Below are 15,556 nucleotides of genomic sequence, written 5' to 3'. Positions count from 1 at the left end.
ACATCTGCTGTGGAGGATGATCTATCTCCCTCTCATCGCTACAGGACGACACATATGGCAGGAGAGGTAGAGTTCACAGATAAGCTGCTCTGTGACAACACACGCACACACACGCAAAGAGCACGGCAGTGAAGTCATGCCAGCATGGCAGTAATTGTCCCAGCGTGCTTGTGACCACAGCTGCAGAGGACACATTACATAAAAGCAAAGGGCTTCCACAGTCCAACCAGTGACTCAATTATATCTGTTACACAGGCCTCAGATACAGATCAGCACTCAGCGGAACAAAGTAAATACTCTGAAACTGATCATCTCTCCTGTCTGGCTGCTTCAGCTCAGTCAAACTAACACATCAAAGCGACTCTGATCTGATTTATGAAGCTTTTTATCGGGTTGTAATGACGGATTATCAGCAGTGTTCCCTAATAGAAATGTTTGCATCATTTGCGCAGGAGAGATCGTGCTTTTTAAGCAACATAATAAGGAAACATTTAGATTGGAAAGTTAATTCTGAATATATCTGCACGTGTTTGTCCTGAAAATGCACCTTAAGGCCTCTGCAGATGAGCCTGAACTCTGCATTCTTGTTATGATTAATATGTTCATGGTTAGGGTAGAGAAATTAAAAACACGTGTTTAATGTCAGGGAGAGAACATGGTTTCAAAAAGAAAAGAAAAGATCCCTGATTGTGTCACTAAATCACATTTTAGTACATTTTAACATCAAAGACCTTTACTTTGAAAAACCCTCCACCCAGTCGCACTGATTAGAAGAAATTTCATGTAATCCGAAACAGCAATTATGTTTCATCCAAAGCATATTAAGCAAAACAAATAAGCAGCGGAAAACATTTGAATTGGGAGGAGATTTGTATCAGTGGGTAAAAATAAACAGAAGAGAGAGCTGCAGAAGCACACGCAGGCACGCACGCATGGTGTCTAATTTTAGGGTTACAGATGTGTCCCATCTCCTCTGAAATGTTATCATGATTATTATCTTAAATCATTGTTTGATATTACAGTAAATGTTTTTTTATTATTTCAATAATTAATTGGTCATTTTATTTTGAAAAGTGCTGGATACATAAAGTTCAACCAAGCGAAAAACCAAGTTGAAAAATACTGCAGTTCCTCGAGTGTCCACTTGAGGCTCCAGAAAACAAAAAATAACATTACAGCAGATGGGAAAATGTCAATTTTTACAGCAGAAATAAACATGTTTACAGCCTGGTAAAAAAAACGGTTTTGTTATAAATCACCTGTTTAAATTAGCCGTAAGTTACAGGGGCGTGGTCACTTGAGTGACAGGTGGATCCTGCTGGCTGTCTGCTAGACATCAACACAGACACTGAACTTTACTTTGCTGTGTGTGCTGGAGCCTTTTGGGGATTTTTTAAATGCAAAAATCGGGGAAATAATCTCTCTGTGAGATTTCTGGAACTTTCTGGCTGTGTAAGAAGTCTAAGCTCCAACTTTTCGGTGAGTTAAACGCTAGTGTTATTGTATTGATATATTTTAGCACTATGTAGCAGGTATACTGTGCTCCCTTTAGCTGGCTTGTTAGCCTGTTCAGTGTTTATCAAACATTTATTTAATCGTCGGCCAGTAAATGGGAGTCAGAAGTTGTTGGCTTTTCCCCGGAGAGATTACAGCGGGCCGTAGTGATGAGAAGATCGGTTATTTTAAGTCGTTCACCAACCCATCTCTCACTGGGCGAGGAAGCAGCGAGTCCGCTACTTCTTTAGTCTGATAAATGAACACCTGCAGTCAGTCACTGTCACAAACAGAATCTCCTCTGTGGGAAATATGAAAGTAAGCTAGCTCATTCACAAGCTCATGGATCAGCCACGGACAGACAAACAGACTGTTTAGCTTTGATAACTTAGCATTTTTCAACCCCTCGCTCCTCTCTAGCTCCACCCTCTCGTCCAAATTTGGTCACTTCAGGCTCCAGAAAACCAACATGGCGGCGTCCATATTTCAGCTTCATTAACACAGTCGAGTAACCTATGAATGACGTCAAGGTGGCCACGTCCATTATTTATAAAGTCTGTGAGTCCAATCTTAAATGTTTGCAGTCTCACATAATGCTGGTGAGAACTTCTGTAACCTTCTTTGATCCTTAAGAGCCGAGGGGTGCTCTCCTGCTTCTGCATGAGAATACTTGTATTTGTGTGTACTGCATACAATGTGTGATTCTTAATTTAGCAGTAATATCAGCCTTAATTTGCTCCAATAAAATATATGGATGTAAATGAAATTGCGATCCATTCTGTTAAGTTCCAATTAATTCTGATATCCAATTATAGATGAAAGGAGAAGTATTGTGCTACATGAGTTTCCTCCACTCATGAGTGAGTAAATCCTGCTGCCGCAGCCGCGCACGCAGGGTGCGAACGCAGCCTGCAGGAGGAGGAAAACACAATTAAAAAGTATCATTAGATTATTGTAGCTCTGAAAAATGAAGACTAATAACCCAGCCTGCAGTCCTAGCACCACTGTGTTACCATAATTGCTCCACACTAGCACACACCATTAAAGGTCAGGGATCAACAGTGTACAGACAGCCGCAACAACACGACCCATCTGGATTGGACAGTCACACCGGTTCATCGGGTGCAGTAAACAGAATGACAAATGTGTATTTTCAGCTCCTGCTAAGCTCTAAGTGGGCCTTGTTTTCTCCTCCCCCTCTCTCTCCCTCCCTCCTCTGTTCTCTACAGCCAGTCTGCACTTTTATTTGAGCTAAATCTGAACACATCAAACTAATGCTACCAGACGTATCAAGCGTCTCAGAGGGAGCAGAGAACTGACGACACAGGGAGATGGAAATGATAAGTGTTCCTTCTTCCTCGCTCCTTTCTTTCATGGAGAGAGATCCAACGGTTATTCTTCATACAGAAAATAACATCCACCTCTCACCTGTCCTACCTGTTTTTACAAGACAGTGTGTGTGTTCTCGATGCTCATGGCTAACCATTAAAGCCATTGTTGAATGAAGAAGCGCAGAGCACTGGTTTATTCAATTAAAGCTCCCCGGGGTGTGCAGCTGCAAATGAACTGCAGCCTAACAAACTCCCACCACCACACATCACTCTGCTAATCAGACAGCAGCTACGAGGCGAGCGCTTCTCTTTGACACTCTCATTCTCACATGGACGTCTGAGCATTGATGCTATTGTGTAAACAAATATCAACATACTGTCTTTGATTGAGAAGATTAAAGAATAAATCTCCAGCTGGGGACAGAGGAGGTTGACTTGTGTATAAGATCAAAAATTATATATAAATATATATTTATGTGTAATATAAAAGTATAAAGTTCCCCTTGTTTTAATGAACAGTTAATACAAGTTATAAATTCTCCACTTTTATACAATGTTGATGCTTTTATATACGTCATTGGGCGAGAGGCGGGGTCACGCCTGGACAGGTCGCCAGTCAATCCCAGGGCTAACTCATAGAAAGACACATCACTTACACATTGACACCGACAGTAACATTTTTTGGAGGGAGGAAGCCGGAAGGAAAGTTTCACAACAGTAAAAATATAAATTCTAAATCATAAACTCAGATTAACATGGAGCAAAGTTTTTGTTTAAATATGGCAGATTTGGAGCAAATCCTCGACTATGTGATTAATGAAGCAAATCATGTGATCACTGGAGAGCTGCTCTTAAAGGTTACTCTTACACTTTACTGAAAGTAGAAGTAAGTTGTCTGAGAGAAGTTTCTTCTTCACTTACAGCAAAAAGCTACCTGTTTTACTCTTCAGTTGAATATATCATTCTAACCTGTATTTCTTAGTTTAATAAATAAAGGTCAAGAACAATATAAAAGATTGACACCACTTTCAGAAAAGCTTGTTTTGAAGGAAAACTTCAAAATAATCTCGAAGATTTTCATTCAGGAAAATCTCTGTCAAGTAATTTATTGATCGCCAAATGAGGTAACACAATGGTGATTGAGCCTATGGCCCACTGATGAAAGCCTTTACAATTGCAATATATAGATTTATCATGGACTGGGTGTCACAAGCCCAGTTAGTGACGTGTTTTCCATCACCCAGCAGTGGTTGGTCTGCCAGAGAGGGTAGGCGGAGCTAAGCACTCAAGTGTTGCGAGTAAACAGTAATCTACTATGACTGAACAAACAAAGAAAAGATCGATGACTACAGATACAACTTCAGAAATAAGTGAAAATCCAAAGAAAAAGAAACAAACTCGACACTCAGATGAAGGCAAACAGTCTGAAAAGGAAAGCGACCGTCAGCGAGGAGAATCAAGAGTTACAACCGGAGCCAACTGTGGACGTCACACATGCAACACTGTCTGGATATCTGGGAAGTGTGCTCGCGCAATAACCGTTTATCGCCATAGGTGCCGCCAAAGAGAACGAAACTGAGATCTTCGAGATTGTAACTTTAATGTAAACATATTTATGATGTTGAGAATCAAAGGTCATTATTCACCTTAAAGATAGCTGACAGACAGTGACGTAGTTTGACAGACAATCCAGAGTCTAAACCCATTTAGTATTTTTTTCTGGTGCTTTCACTTGGACTAGATGATCTTCATCAGCTGATGGTGTTTGCTTAGTTGCCATTATGAGGAGTTATAGGACTTCTTGTTTTTACCTTGAACCTTTTTACAGACGAGCAAGTGGACCTCGAGTTGTAATCGTTCAGTAAGACATTTCTCAGTCGCTCAGGTTTCTAGCTTTGGGAGAATAGTTCACAGAATATACATTTATCATAACAATAGAGATATCACCGCAGATACAAACCGAACTCCAACATGCTTCTAATAATGTTGCACTTGAGGACCATCTTTACTCCTCACTGAAGTTGAAAACCACGGCGCACACATCAAACAGACACACAGAGTGAGGAAACTGCTGTAAGAGCGGTGAATGTATTTGGGTCTCCAGAGCGATGAAAGGCTCGTTCACATGAGAGGCTCCATTAACCTCTGAATCATCTGCAATACTATTACATCCTCTTTACACGCACATTACTGCATTAACCTACATGGTGTTTTACTGAGCGGCTGCACATAACATTAAATCTCAGCCGTATGAGTCCACAAAGGTGTCTTTTTATTCTGCCTGATTAGACTTCATTTCTGGGTGGGTGTCGGGTGAAGCGGTGCTGGAAGTCACTAAACTCTGTGTGTATATAAAGATGAGGGTGCAACTTTGCTGCACGTGCAACTAAAGCGACAGGAAATCGCCCATGTAGCCCTGAGAGGAGCCGTACTCGGCTAAATAACCGAAGACATGTGTTTGGTCTCTACGGCTGTGTAGCCGCTTCAACATTAGAAAACAATGTCAGAGTTTCCTGTTCAAGCGTGCACATCAAGGAAGCTAATTCAGCGACGACATTAGCTCCCACACTTCTCCGAGGAGTGCCGGATTTAACACAGTGTGTGCGAGTTAGCGTGTGCATGTGTACAGAGTGTGTTTGCAGCACTGTGACAGTAGTGGGAGGAAGGAAGTCACACGCCATCTCATCCTCCATGAGCTTCTGTCCCTGAGGTTGGCTGCTTACATAACTGATGCTAACACAGAACAGTGGCCACCTCCAGGGAGCTCTGTCGCACGTAATTGTAGTCACACAGATGTACCTGCTGCTGCGAGTGAGCCTGGAGTTTGGCCTGCACACATGAAAAAGTAGATCCCGTGAGACGGTGTATTATACCGTATTATTCTTGCACATTCATTATGTAGCGACTGCATGCCAACATAAATTGCTCATAAATTGTTAAATGGGAAAGGACTACTTGATAATGATGATGGTTATCCTTACTATAATTACATGCTAAGCGGTTTTCTTTGCCATGGGGTCAATAAAATACATTTAAACTGAGATAATTAGGCAAGACATTTGTTTTTTTTTCCTCCAACATTAAAAATACACATTTCCTCTCTTTGTAAAGGAGTCAAATGACTTAGTCTAGACAGCCATGTGATCTAATTATAATGCCTGAATAAGTCATCACACCACATTCATAATGTGAACACACTAATCTCATACTTTATGTCTACATTACACCCGAATCTTACTGAAAACTGAAGGGCGAAGAGTCATTGTTAGCATGTTTTAATATTCCTTATGTTCTTTATTTTAAGTTGATGTGGTTATGGAAGGATTCTTTATGACAAGTTTAGGCAGTAAAACCCTTCTGTTACAGAAAGATCACACTTAAGGTAGGACAAAAAAAGGATACAAAACTGTAGGTTAGACGGTAGGTATAAAGTATAGGGCTGCGATTAGACAGACTTTCATGCCCACCCACCTGACCTCCACACCCTATACTTTCCACCTTGCAGCATACCATTAAAGCTACCACTGCTTTGCTGACTACTTCCAGCATCAACACTGACATACAGAAGAAATGAGTTCTCAAAGAGCATTTTCCACTCAGGTAATCGTCGTGCGACTTCTTGAGGTTGTCCTGAACAGACGCTCTTTATTTTCGCTGAACCTGAAGTCAAACAGGATCATCACTGTTTGTCATCAACATAATATACAGGGACAAACACTCAGCTTTACAGCTGGATTGCAACATCAAGAGTCTGGTACGTAAATATGAGAAAAACATCAGCTCGGTAAGGTGATAATCTCTCCTAAACACTGTGATCACCATGATTATACAGTTGCTTTCTCAGTCATTAAGTCTGTAATAACACTACACCCCTTCATGCCTGCAAGGCTGCTTTTCCTTTGCACCTCACTCTCTGCTCGCTCACTCTCTCTTTGTCTCACAGACAGATTGAAACCAGCACAAATACACACACAGACACTCACAGAGACTGTGTGTGGGTCAGTGCAGCAGAAGTGGCTGCAGACTGGAGCAGAGGTCGGCCGCGCCCTGCTATTATCCCCAGAGTCCTGCTCTGTTTAAAGGCAGCGCTGTGGCACACTGAATGATGGCTCAATGGAGGGCCTGCTGGGAGCTCACGGGCAGGTGAGGAGTCAGACGAGCCAGAGGGAGAACACACACAGAGGGACGCAGTGTCGGCACATGGACAATACACACACACACACACACACACACACACACACACACACACACACACACACAGGTGGACACAGATGCTGTCAGTCATTCATGAGTGAAACAGACGAGAAGTGAAACCTGCACATGGACATTCAGGAATGCATGACCGTGCACACACACACACACACACACACACACACACGCACACACACACACACACACACACACACACACACACACACACACACAGGCATTGAGTGTGGTAAACCAGTCGTGCTCTCCAGGGATCGAGCCAGTGGCCAGAGAGAGGAAGCAGCTGGCTGCTGGAATACTTCCCCTCCTAACACTGTAATTTCCTCCCAGAGGCACACCTGGGCCAGCACTCATTCACACATGTAAACTGTAACTGTGAGTGTATGTGTGTGAGTGTGTGAGTGTGTGTGTGTGTGTGTGTGTGTGGCATGTTTGTGTCTGAACAGAGCACACATGTGAGAGTTTTTGTGTGTGTGTGTTTCTGCTTGGCTGCATGTGCGTGTGCTTATGCAGGTTTAATGTAAACAGCTAATCCAAAGTGGTTCCCTGCAGCCCAATAAAACACCCATATTATTTTATAGCATTTCACATTATTACATACATAAAACACGTGTTTTGTACATAATGAAAGCTGTGAAATGAAGTGTAGTGTTGCTGCTCTGCTGACCTTAAATCAGCGACAGCTGCTGCTTGAATGTGGCAAGAACTGAACAACCAGCAGATTGAGACATGTAACCTGTTATAGCTGGTTTGATTGGATAGAAGATCAATGTATTGTTAGACTTCTGGCACTGACAATTAATCAAACTCTTGTATTTTTGGTAAAACAATGAGAAAATCAGAATTAGTGCAACAAAAAGTTTCACAAAGTGAATCGTGTGTACGTCTCTGCTGAATCTTTTCCACTGGACACCTTCTTTTCCTGGATAGGGTATACTTATATTTTGGACTGCTACCCTGAGCCTTACAGCCCCATATTTATCCTCACTATAAAGGTCATTAAAGTTTATGTTTCCAAATTCCTCAAATTTGCCGCAAAGCAGTTGTTTTCCGTGCTAAAAATGCTCAGCCTCAGACAGGCCTTGGCAAATGACATTGTTTACATGAGCTATATACAGCAAGGAATTCTCCTCTCAAACTACTACTTTAGGAGCTTAAAACAGCAGGCTTAAGATGCCCAGGTCAGGCGGCTCCTGACTTTATTCATACTAGAGCTTAGGCAGCCAGTTTTGCTTTAGGGTGAACAAGAAAACTGCGCTCAAATGGGAGTACGCTGCTTCAGGGAACTTGGACAGGTAGGGGAAATGAAAAGAGCATTAAACTGACAGAAATGAGATCAAAAGTGTTTGTAGTAACCTGAGAATGCACATGTAATGTATCCCATTAAAGAAAATGTGTTTATTTAAAAAAAAAAAAAGTGGTCACCTTAGTGCAAATACTGTGCAATAACTACTGCAAGTACAGTAGGTCAAAGTTGAACTGGGATGTTAAAGGTGTTTAAACTGTAATGGATGTTGCAACTGACACTTTTAGGACTAATTTTACTGTTGTAACTTTATCGTTCTCAATGTTCTTGGCACATTTCTATAAATAGGCCTCATAATGACTTTGTCACCTGTCAGGGGGTTTCAGGTGGCTTTTTGGGAAGACACAGGCTGTACTGCAAAGTGTCTGCTGGGAAACCCTGTTACACACTGACGATGAGTTCAGGCCATTTCCACCCTGTGTGTGTATGCGCTCACATCTCTAAGTGCTTAGTCACGAGTCTCCTCTTAAAAAGCCTTGCACTAAGACTATCCTTGTGTCACACCAGCAGAGACCGAGCCAGAGCCAGGGTGGGGGGGCAAGGAGGGGGGAGTAAAGTGTGAGAGAGATAGAAAGAGAGTGGATTCCCGAGGGAGCCCCCTTCATTTTCTGGATGTGCGAGGCAGACATTAAGCTATGGTGACTAGCACCACTGGCCTCTGTCTGACCCGCTTCAACTTCCTCTCAGCTAAGGCCCCAGCTGACGCGTCACTGTGTCGGTGCTGTGCTACGTGGCATACACCAACAAGAGAACAACACTGACTTAACAACAGTTCGCATCAGCCCAGAACCATAAAAGCACGAAACAGTAAAGCACAGAACATACAGGGACAGCAGCACCTGAGGGCTGAAACAAATACTGGCTTTGTGCAGACGCATCGGGTCCCGTCTCCTCCTAGTGTCAGTCCACCAGCTAATTGCAGCTGCTTTGCCCCAGAGGCTGCAGGGAGCCTTTCTGCCCTGAGAACAATACCAATCTCTGAAATGTCGATGAAAACATGTCAGCTGCAAAGGACGACAGTTTTTTAACACAATCTTATAACCTGCTGTGTACACACGTTATCATGACAATATGTTTGTTCTGTGGTTGACTGGTAAGTTATTCACGGATAAGTGGCATAGCTAACTGACCATATTCACTGGGCGGCCATTTACTCTAGGGGTGGGAAGCTCAAACACTGTTCAGTCATAGCCTAGCGCTGTGTTCCAGGTTGCAAGTCCTATAAACATACTGAAATGGACAAATTATAATTATTTAATCCCTTTCTAATTGATCACCAACTAAAAATGCAACAGACAGTGAAAATCTGGAGGAACATTGGCTCATATTTCAAGTTAAAAAAAACATATTTGACGACTCTTTAACACAATCCAACAACAGCTTACGTTAGCATGCAACTACTTCTTAGCTAACACCACAGTAAGACAGTGTCACATGATGCGAGAGGAAAGAACTAAATTCCGTGCTAACTATACAGCCAAATGAGAATTCAAGCTTTTCCTATTATCTAGTTTTTGGCAAGCTAATTTGATAGCATATCCTACCTCGTTAGCAAACGTAGCTAACAGCAATGTCAGCTAGGATGTTATGCCTCTTCCTTTGTATAGTGTTTCTATCAGTCATGTTAGCTTGGAAGTGGTTGATGCTAACGTTAGCTGATGTCTAACTGTAGCTTATGAGTCATCAAATTCGTTGTTTTAACTCAAAATATGCCCCACTGAATTTTAAACATCCATTGTTTTTAGTTTCTTATCACTCTGAAAGCAGTAATTTACTTCAGATTCACCACATTTACCTTGCAACACAGCAGTAGACATTATAAAAGCACTTTAACTTCCCCCCTCTGAGCGTGATGCTAAAGGAAAATGGCCGCCATGTTAACAAGGTGAATGAGTGAATGGATGTTTGTTCTGTAGTGCTAAACAGTAAGACAGTGTCTTACAACTTAGAAGTGTTGTTTTTAGTGCGTAATATCAATGGAGGAGTTAAGTCCAGGTAGCAGACTAGATGAAGGGGATTATGGGAAAAAACCCTCTGGTAGTCCATCTGTTTGGGCATGTCTCAGTACCCTGGACACAAAGCTGCACTGGCACGCATACATATGCTTGTAAACATCCACTTAAAGCAGCACACCCACACAGACAGTCCACTTCTGCAAGGCAATATACTAAACCCCACCCTCACCTCAGAAAACAACAACAACAAAAAAAGAAACTACAATTAACGGCCCGCGGTTGTGTGCCTTTGCCAACCGCTCAAGTTGCAGTTTTGTGAGTTTATTGAGAAAAAAACAGAAAACAATTTCCTGTTCAGTTTACTTTAAGCTGAGTCTAGTCGAACACAAAGTTAAAGCCATGAGAGGAAACGATGCTGCTGAAAAGCTACAAAATTCAACCCTTCAGTTCAAATGGACATTTGTTCAAAATTTGGCACCTTAAAGCAACATACAATATTCTTTGGGGCAAAATCAAGTTAGTGAAACTACAGCCAGAAAAAACAGAGTGGGAGTTTTAAGTAAAATGAAATTAACACAACAGAAGGACATTGATCAGAACCCTGATAAAAGAAGGAGATGAGATTAAACTGTAAGGTGGCGGAGTAAAGACAGATTGACGGATGGAGCTCTGTCCGCCCTGCTAAAAATGAATGGCAATCCTTCGTTTTCTATCGCTGCAGCGATTAATTGACGAATGTGCCACATTAAAAATAAAGCTTGCTCTCGCCACTTAGGACATTGATTCACACCTCCTCGGCTTATGGTGTAAGAAACCGATCAATCTTGCTCCTTCTTCATGTCTCTTTCGCTCCTTCTTGAGCTCCTCTATTACCTGGCTAAATATAACTTCCTTTCCTCTGTCTTTAGCCAGGAAATGAGCCCCGCATTCAATAACTGGCTGTGAATTAACAATGAATCTCCAGAAATGATTGATTGATTATTAATTAAAACGCTAATGTGCCTGATTGATCTACAAGGGGGAGCAATAGTCTGAGAAAGAAGATACAAAGGACGAAAAGAGAGGAGGATGTTGGGAAAAAGGGTGTAAAAGCAGCAGGATCTATACTCTGTTATGTGTCTGTGATATTACAGCGATGTGATGTAACAACTGGAAGGTGAACCTTTGTTTACATAATGTTGTGGTCGAGAATAGCTGAGATAAAAAGGAGAAAGACAAGAGAAACGAAGAGAGAGAGATCCACATCAAATGCCACTGGGAGCAGCACATGCCTGCTGGTCTGTCTGTCTGTCTGTCTTTCCGTCTGTCTGTCTGTCTGCTCAGCCTTGAAAAATCCCAGCACTCAAAGCCAGACGACCACAGAACTCATGCCCACGCCACACACAGACACACACACACACACACACACACGCACAAACACACACTGTGGCCTGTTCTATCCTACGCTATTGATCTGCACCCCACTCTTCATTAGAAAGAGAGATTCAAAGGCAACAAGGAGCAGTGAGACGTGTTGTGTGTGTGTGTGTGTGTGTGTGTGCACGCGCCGTGTTTGTGTGTTCACAAGCGTAAATGTATGATCAAGGGAGTTGTGTAAGCCGCGTGTGGTTACATCCTGTGTGTGTGTGTGTGTGTGTGTGCGACTTCAGGTGTTTTCATGTGTGTGTACGCCCGTGCTCGTTTGTGTGTGTGCGGATGTTCTGCCAGGTATCAGTAACAGTGGGAGCAGATCTGTGTTACTCTAATGCAGTCTGTCCTCGCTGGGTGTTCCTATGGAAACTCTCTCTCTCTGTATATTATTAGACATCCTCGTGTCTCAGAATAGGAAGACACAGATCACATCTATTGCGATACACTCGTTATGAAGCGCCTCGACTCGCTCCTGTACAACATGGCAGACTCGGTATCTTGTGAGAATATCTCTGCTTTGGTGATTAGCTGAGGTGCAGACTCTCGCACTGGTCGGGGTCACGATTGATTGACTTGTAGGCGTCAGATCAATCACAGTGATCGGGGAGCCACTTCTACTGACACCAGCTGGAGGCATGCATTGAAGTTATATTTTTTCCAGCTAAGTCAAGTGTTTAACCCCTGATAGTACAACTGACAATAAATATCCTATTTTATACTTTTTTAAATTTATAATGCACTTATTGTTGAAGTTGTATCTGTAGTCATCCATCTTTTCTTTGTTTGTTCAGCCATAGTAGATTACTGTTTACTCGCAACACTTGCAGAGACCGGAAAAGCAGCCGCTTAGCTCCGCCTACCCTCGAGTGATGGAAGACGCGTCACTAACTGGGCGCCGCTTGGGATTTTTACCACGAATTACGCAAATGCAAAGGCTTTCATCAGTGGGCCATTCGGCGATAGATTGTGATTTAACAGACATTTATTTACATGAAAATCTTTGAGATTATATCTTTAAATGCTCCACCGAGACATAAGATTAATAAAGATGGAAACACATGTTTTTATCCTTTTGTACATGCACATCTAACTGCGCAGAGTTAAAAGTGTAGCACATAAGACTGAGAATTGTACAATTAAATCCATTTGAGTTATATTACATAATAAATAGAAGAAAGTTTGATACCCGATTGATCCAAACCTCCATTTATTTCGCAGAAAGATAAAATAAAAATTCTGTTGAATTCATCGGATTAAATGGATTCAAGGACTACTCCTTGAAGCAAGTTCAACAACCTCTTTTTACCGCTTTAAAGGACAGAGTTTCTTTCTTTCATTTCACTGTAAAGGAATAAGATTGGAGAGTAACACAAGATAAAGCAAATGAAATATGAAAACATTATTCCGCCCGTGTGATCGGGTTCAGACCTTGAGTATTAAAGCCTATTTGAATACATATTTCTCTCCTTTCCCTCTAACCCTCGAGCTGCCGCGCTCCATCTCACTGTAAGTGTTGTACTTCTTCTAGAAAAACGCCCTGCTTGTTGTTTCACTTCATTTATTTCATCTGTAAAGTGGAAAATGGAGGCAGACACGACGAGGAACCAACGACTCGAGTGCCAGCTGTTAATTGTTAACTCAGCCAAGGCAGCGTATAATTCTGTTATAGACACAGAGTGCGCTACCTCACCAGCCGAACAAGTGTGTCTCCATATGTCACTCCTTTATCGCCGGGAAATTAGTGCAGTGACAGGAGGATGCGTTCGGGTGCGTGTAGGTGTGATCTTTTTGACAGCAGGGTATGCTCACGCTGGGGCTCACTGTCTTTGCATACAATGGTTTGATGTGATTATATAACTAGGTGTGTATGAGGGAAGAAAAGGATTATTTCCGGGGAGTATAGAAGATGTGCAGCGTGTCAGGATGTACAGCAGAGAGGTGTAACGATCCATACAGCTGTTGGTTTTAAATTCAGAGTACATGATTAGGGGTTTAGCATTCAGTCTGTGTCATGAAATAACTGCATAATGTGCTTATTTCATGTAAAACTGGACAAGATGGAGTTAAACAGAGTTCAGTGCTGAAGTGTGCATCACAAGCATCCATTGAAGGGTGTATAAAAGTGAAGTGGGAGCCACAGACTGACCTCTGGAGTGGTAGTCTGCCGCCGCGCCGCTGATGGGCGCTTTCTTTACGGCTGAGGAGCGATAGACGATGTGCGTCCTTCCTCCTCCGCCCTCCACCTCCTCCTCCTCTATCACTCCATCGCCCCTCTCCACTGGCTCGATAAAAAACTCCTCCTGCTCCATCCTGATCATACCAGCCTGAAAGAGAGGGTGGAAAATTAATTGGTTGACATGGTTGTGCGTAGGTGAACTCAGACATCGTGTTAATACGAGCGACTCGCTCAGATAACAACATAACCCCCGATTTCTGCTCCTCTTTTGTTTGCCGCTCCTCCCTCCATCCCTCCTCTCATGTCCTCTCTCGCCCTGACATTTTAAAGAGCATCTTTTCTTTACTCCGTGGATGTGTTAAGGGCATGCTGGGAGGAAAGAGAAGAGGAGGGGACAGCAGTGATTCCTCCGGGGGGCCCAGCGGAGGCCCAGAGTGGCACCTGGCATCTAAAATGGCCAACACACCAGCAGGAGATGAAACTGTTCCACTCTGATCCTGAACTAACACATTCTGTCAGGTAATTCCCCATGTCCGCCTCGCACACACACACACACACATCAGATGTGAAAAAATGCAAACTCACAGGGAAAGAGTGAAGGTAAGAGACTGTGAAAGAAGAAAGAAGCGTGCATACAGAACACACATGCAAAAAAAAAGAGGAGTTGCGTGCACGCACACGGGGAAAACAGGCGCTGGGAAAATTGCCCGTCACTCTCTCTTATTCCATCTGTCTGTTTAAGACAACTGGTAATTACCACGGCACTGCACTGCTGTAGAGGGAAGCCATGGGGGAGAACACACGGAGAGGATGGAGAGGCTTTTGAGAAAGACGGAGAGCGATAAATGGAGAGGAGAGAAAACATCGATATGATCAGCGCTCGTCGGCTCCTTCCTCCGCTCTGACAGGAGAAGGAAGGGGTGATGAGCGAGTAGTGGAAAAAATTACAGTGTACATTACAGGAGAGTGTGTGATGAGGAGCTGAGGGTGGACTTTACTGCACACAGTTTCGCTGAAAGAAACTAGAGTCAGAAATCCCACCCTGGGGCACAATAACAATCTAATGTCTCACTATATTGAACTATTACATCTGCTGGATTATACTTCACACATATCACATTTAAAGTACAAGCTTAAGTAATCTGATGTGAATTTAATGGTCACAGATAAAGGCCTATAAGTACTCTATCGCTCCATTTTGCGACTATCTATGTTTAGTCTACTCTTGCTTTCTGAGAAGTTTATTTCTACTCAGTGTGTGTGTGTGTGTGTGTGTGTAAAGCCAATCCAAACTGTGGAATTCACCTGAGCCCTTTAAAACAAATCTGTGCGAGTTGTTTGGGTGTATTATGGTGGCAGAGAGCTCGCGACACACTGCTACTTAAAGGAGCAGTTCGCCCCTGGAAAAAGCCACTGTCAGTCAAAGCTGGTGTTCTCTGTAATCAATAGAAGCAATAATATTTGAAATTGGCGTCATAGCTGTGGAAAAACAGCTCGTGGTTTCGTCCATTCTACATTCCTACAACACCCAGCATGCATTGTGCCCCTCCCTCTGAAAGGAACGGCCCAGCGAGAGACGCTGGAGTGAAATACTACTGTTTTGCTGCAGGCAATGGCTCAGAGCGGTACAGAATACGAGATCCGACGAGAACATACCGGCGGGTCGTCTATAAAA

General features: G+C 42.8%; 1 protein-coding gene across 1 annotated transcript in view; it reads right to left on the bottom strand.

Annotated features, from left to right (window-relative positions):
- The window catches only part of LOC138598128 (A disintegrin and metalloproteinase with thrombospondin motifs 2-like), a 117,309-nt gene that overhangs the window by 48,899 nt on the left and 52,854 nt on the right, over nt 1-15,556 (bottom strand). Inside the window, exon 4 of the mRNA XM_069669829.1 lies at nt 13,852-14,029. Coding sequence (XP_069525930.1) covers nt 13,852-14,029 — 178 coding nt within the window. The remainder of the gene's footprint in view (nt 1-13,851; nt 14,030-15,556) is intronic.

This window comes from Semicossyphus pulcher, unplaced genomic scaffold, assembly GCF_022749685.1.
Source record: "Semicossyphus pulcher isolate SPU_LCO1_2020_fin unplaced genomic scaffold, fSemPul1.0.p SCAF_2, whole genome shotgun sequence".
NCBI lineage: Eukaryota > Metazoa > Chordata > Actinopteri > Labriformes > Labridae > Semicossyphus > Semicossyphus pulcher.
Note: the sequence above shows the minus strand (reverse complement) of the source record. Positions and strands in the feature narration are given on the sequence as shown.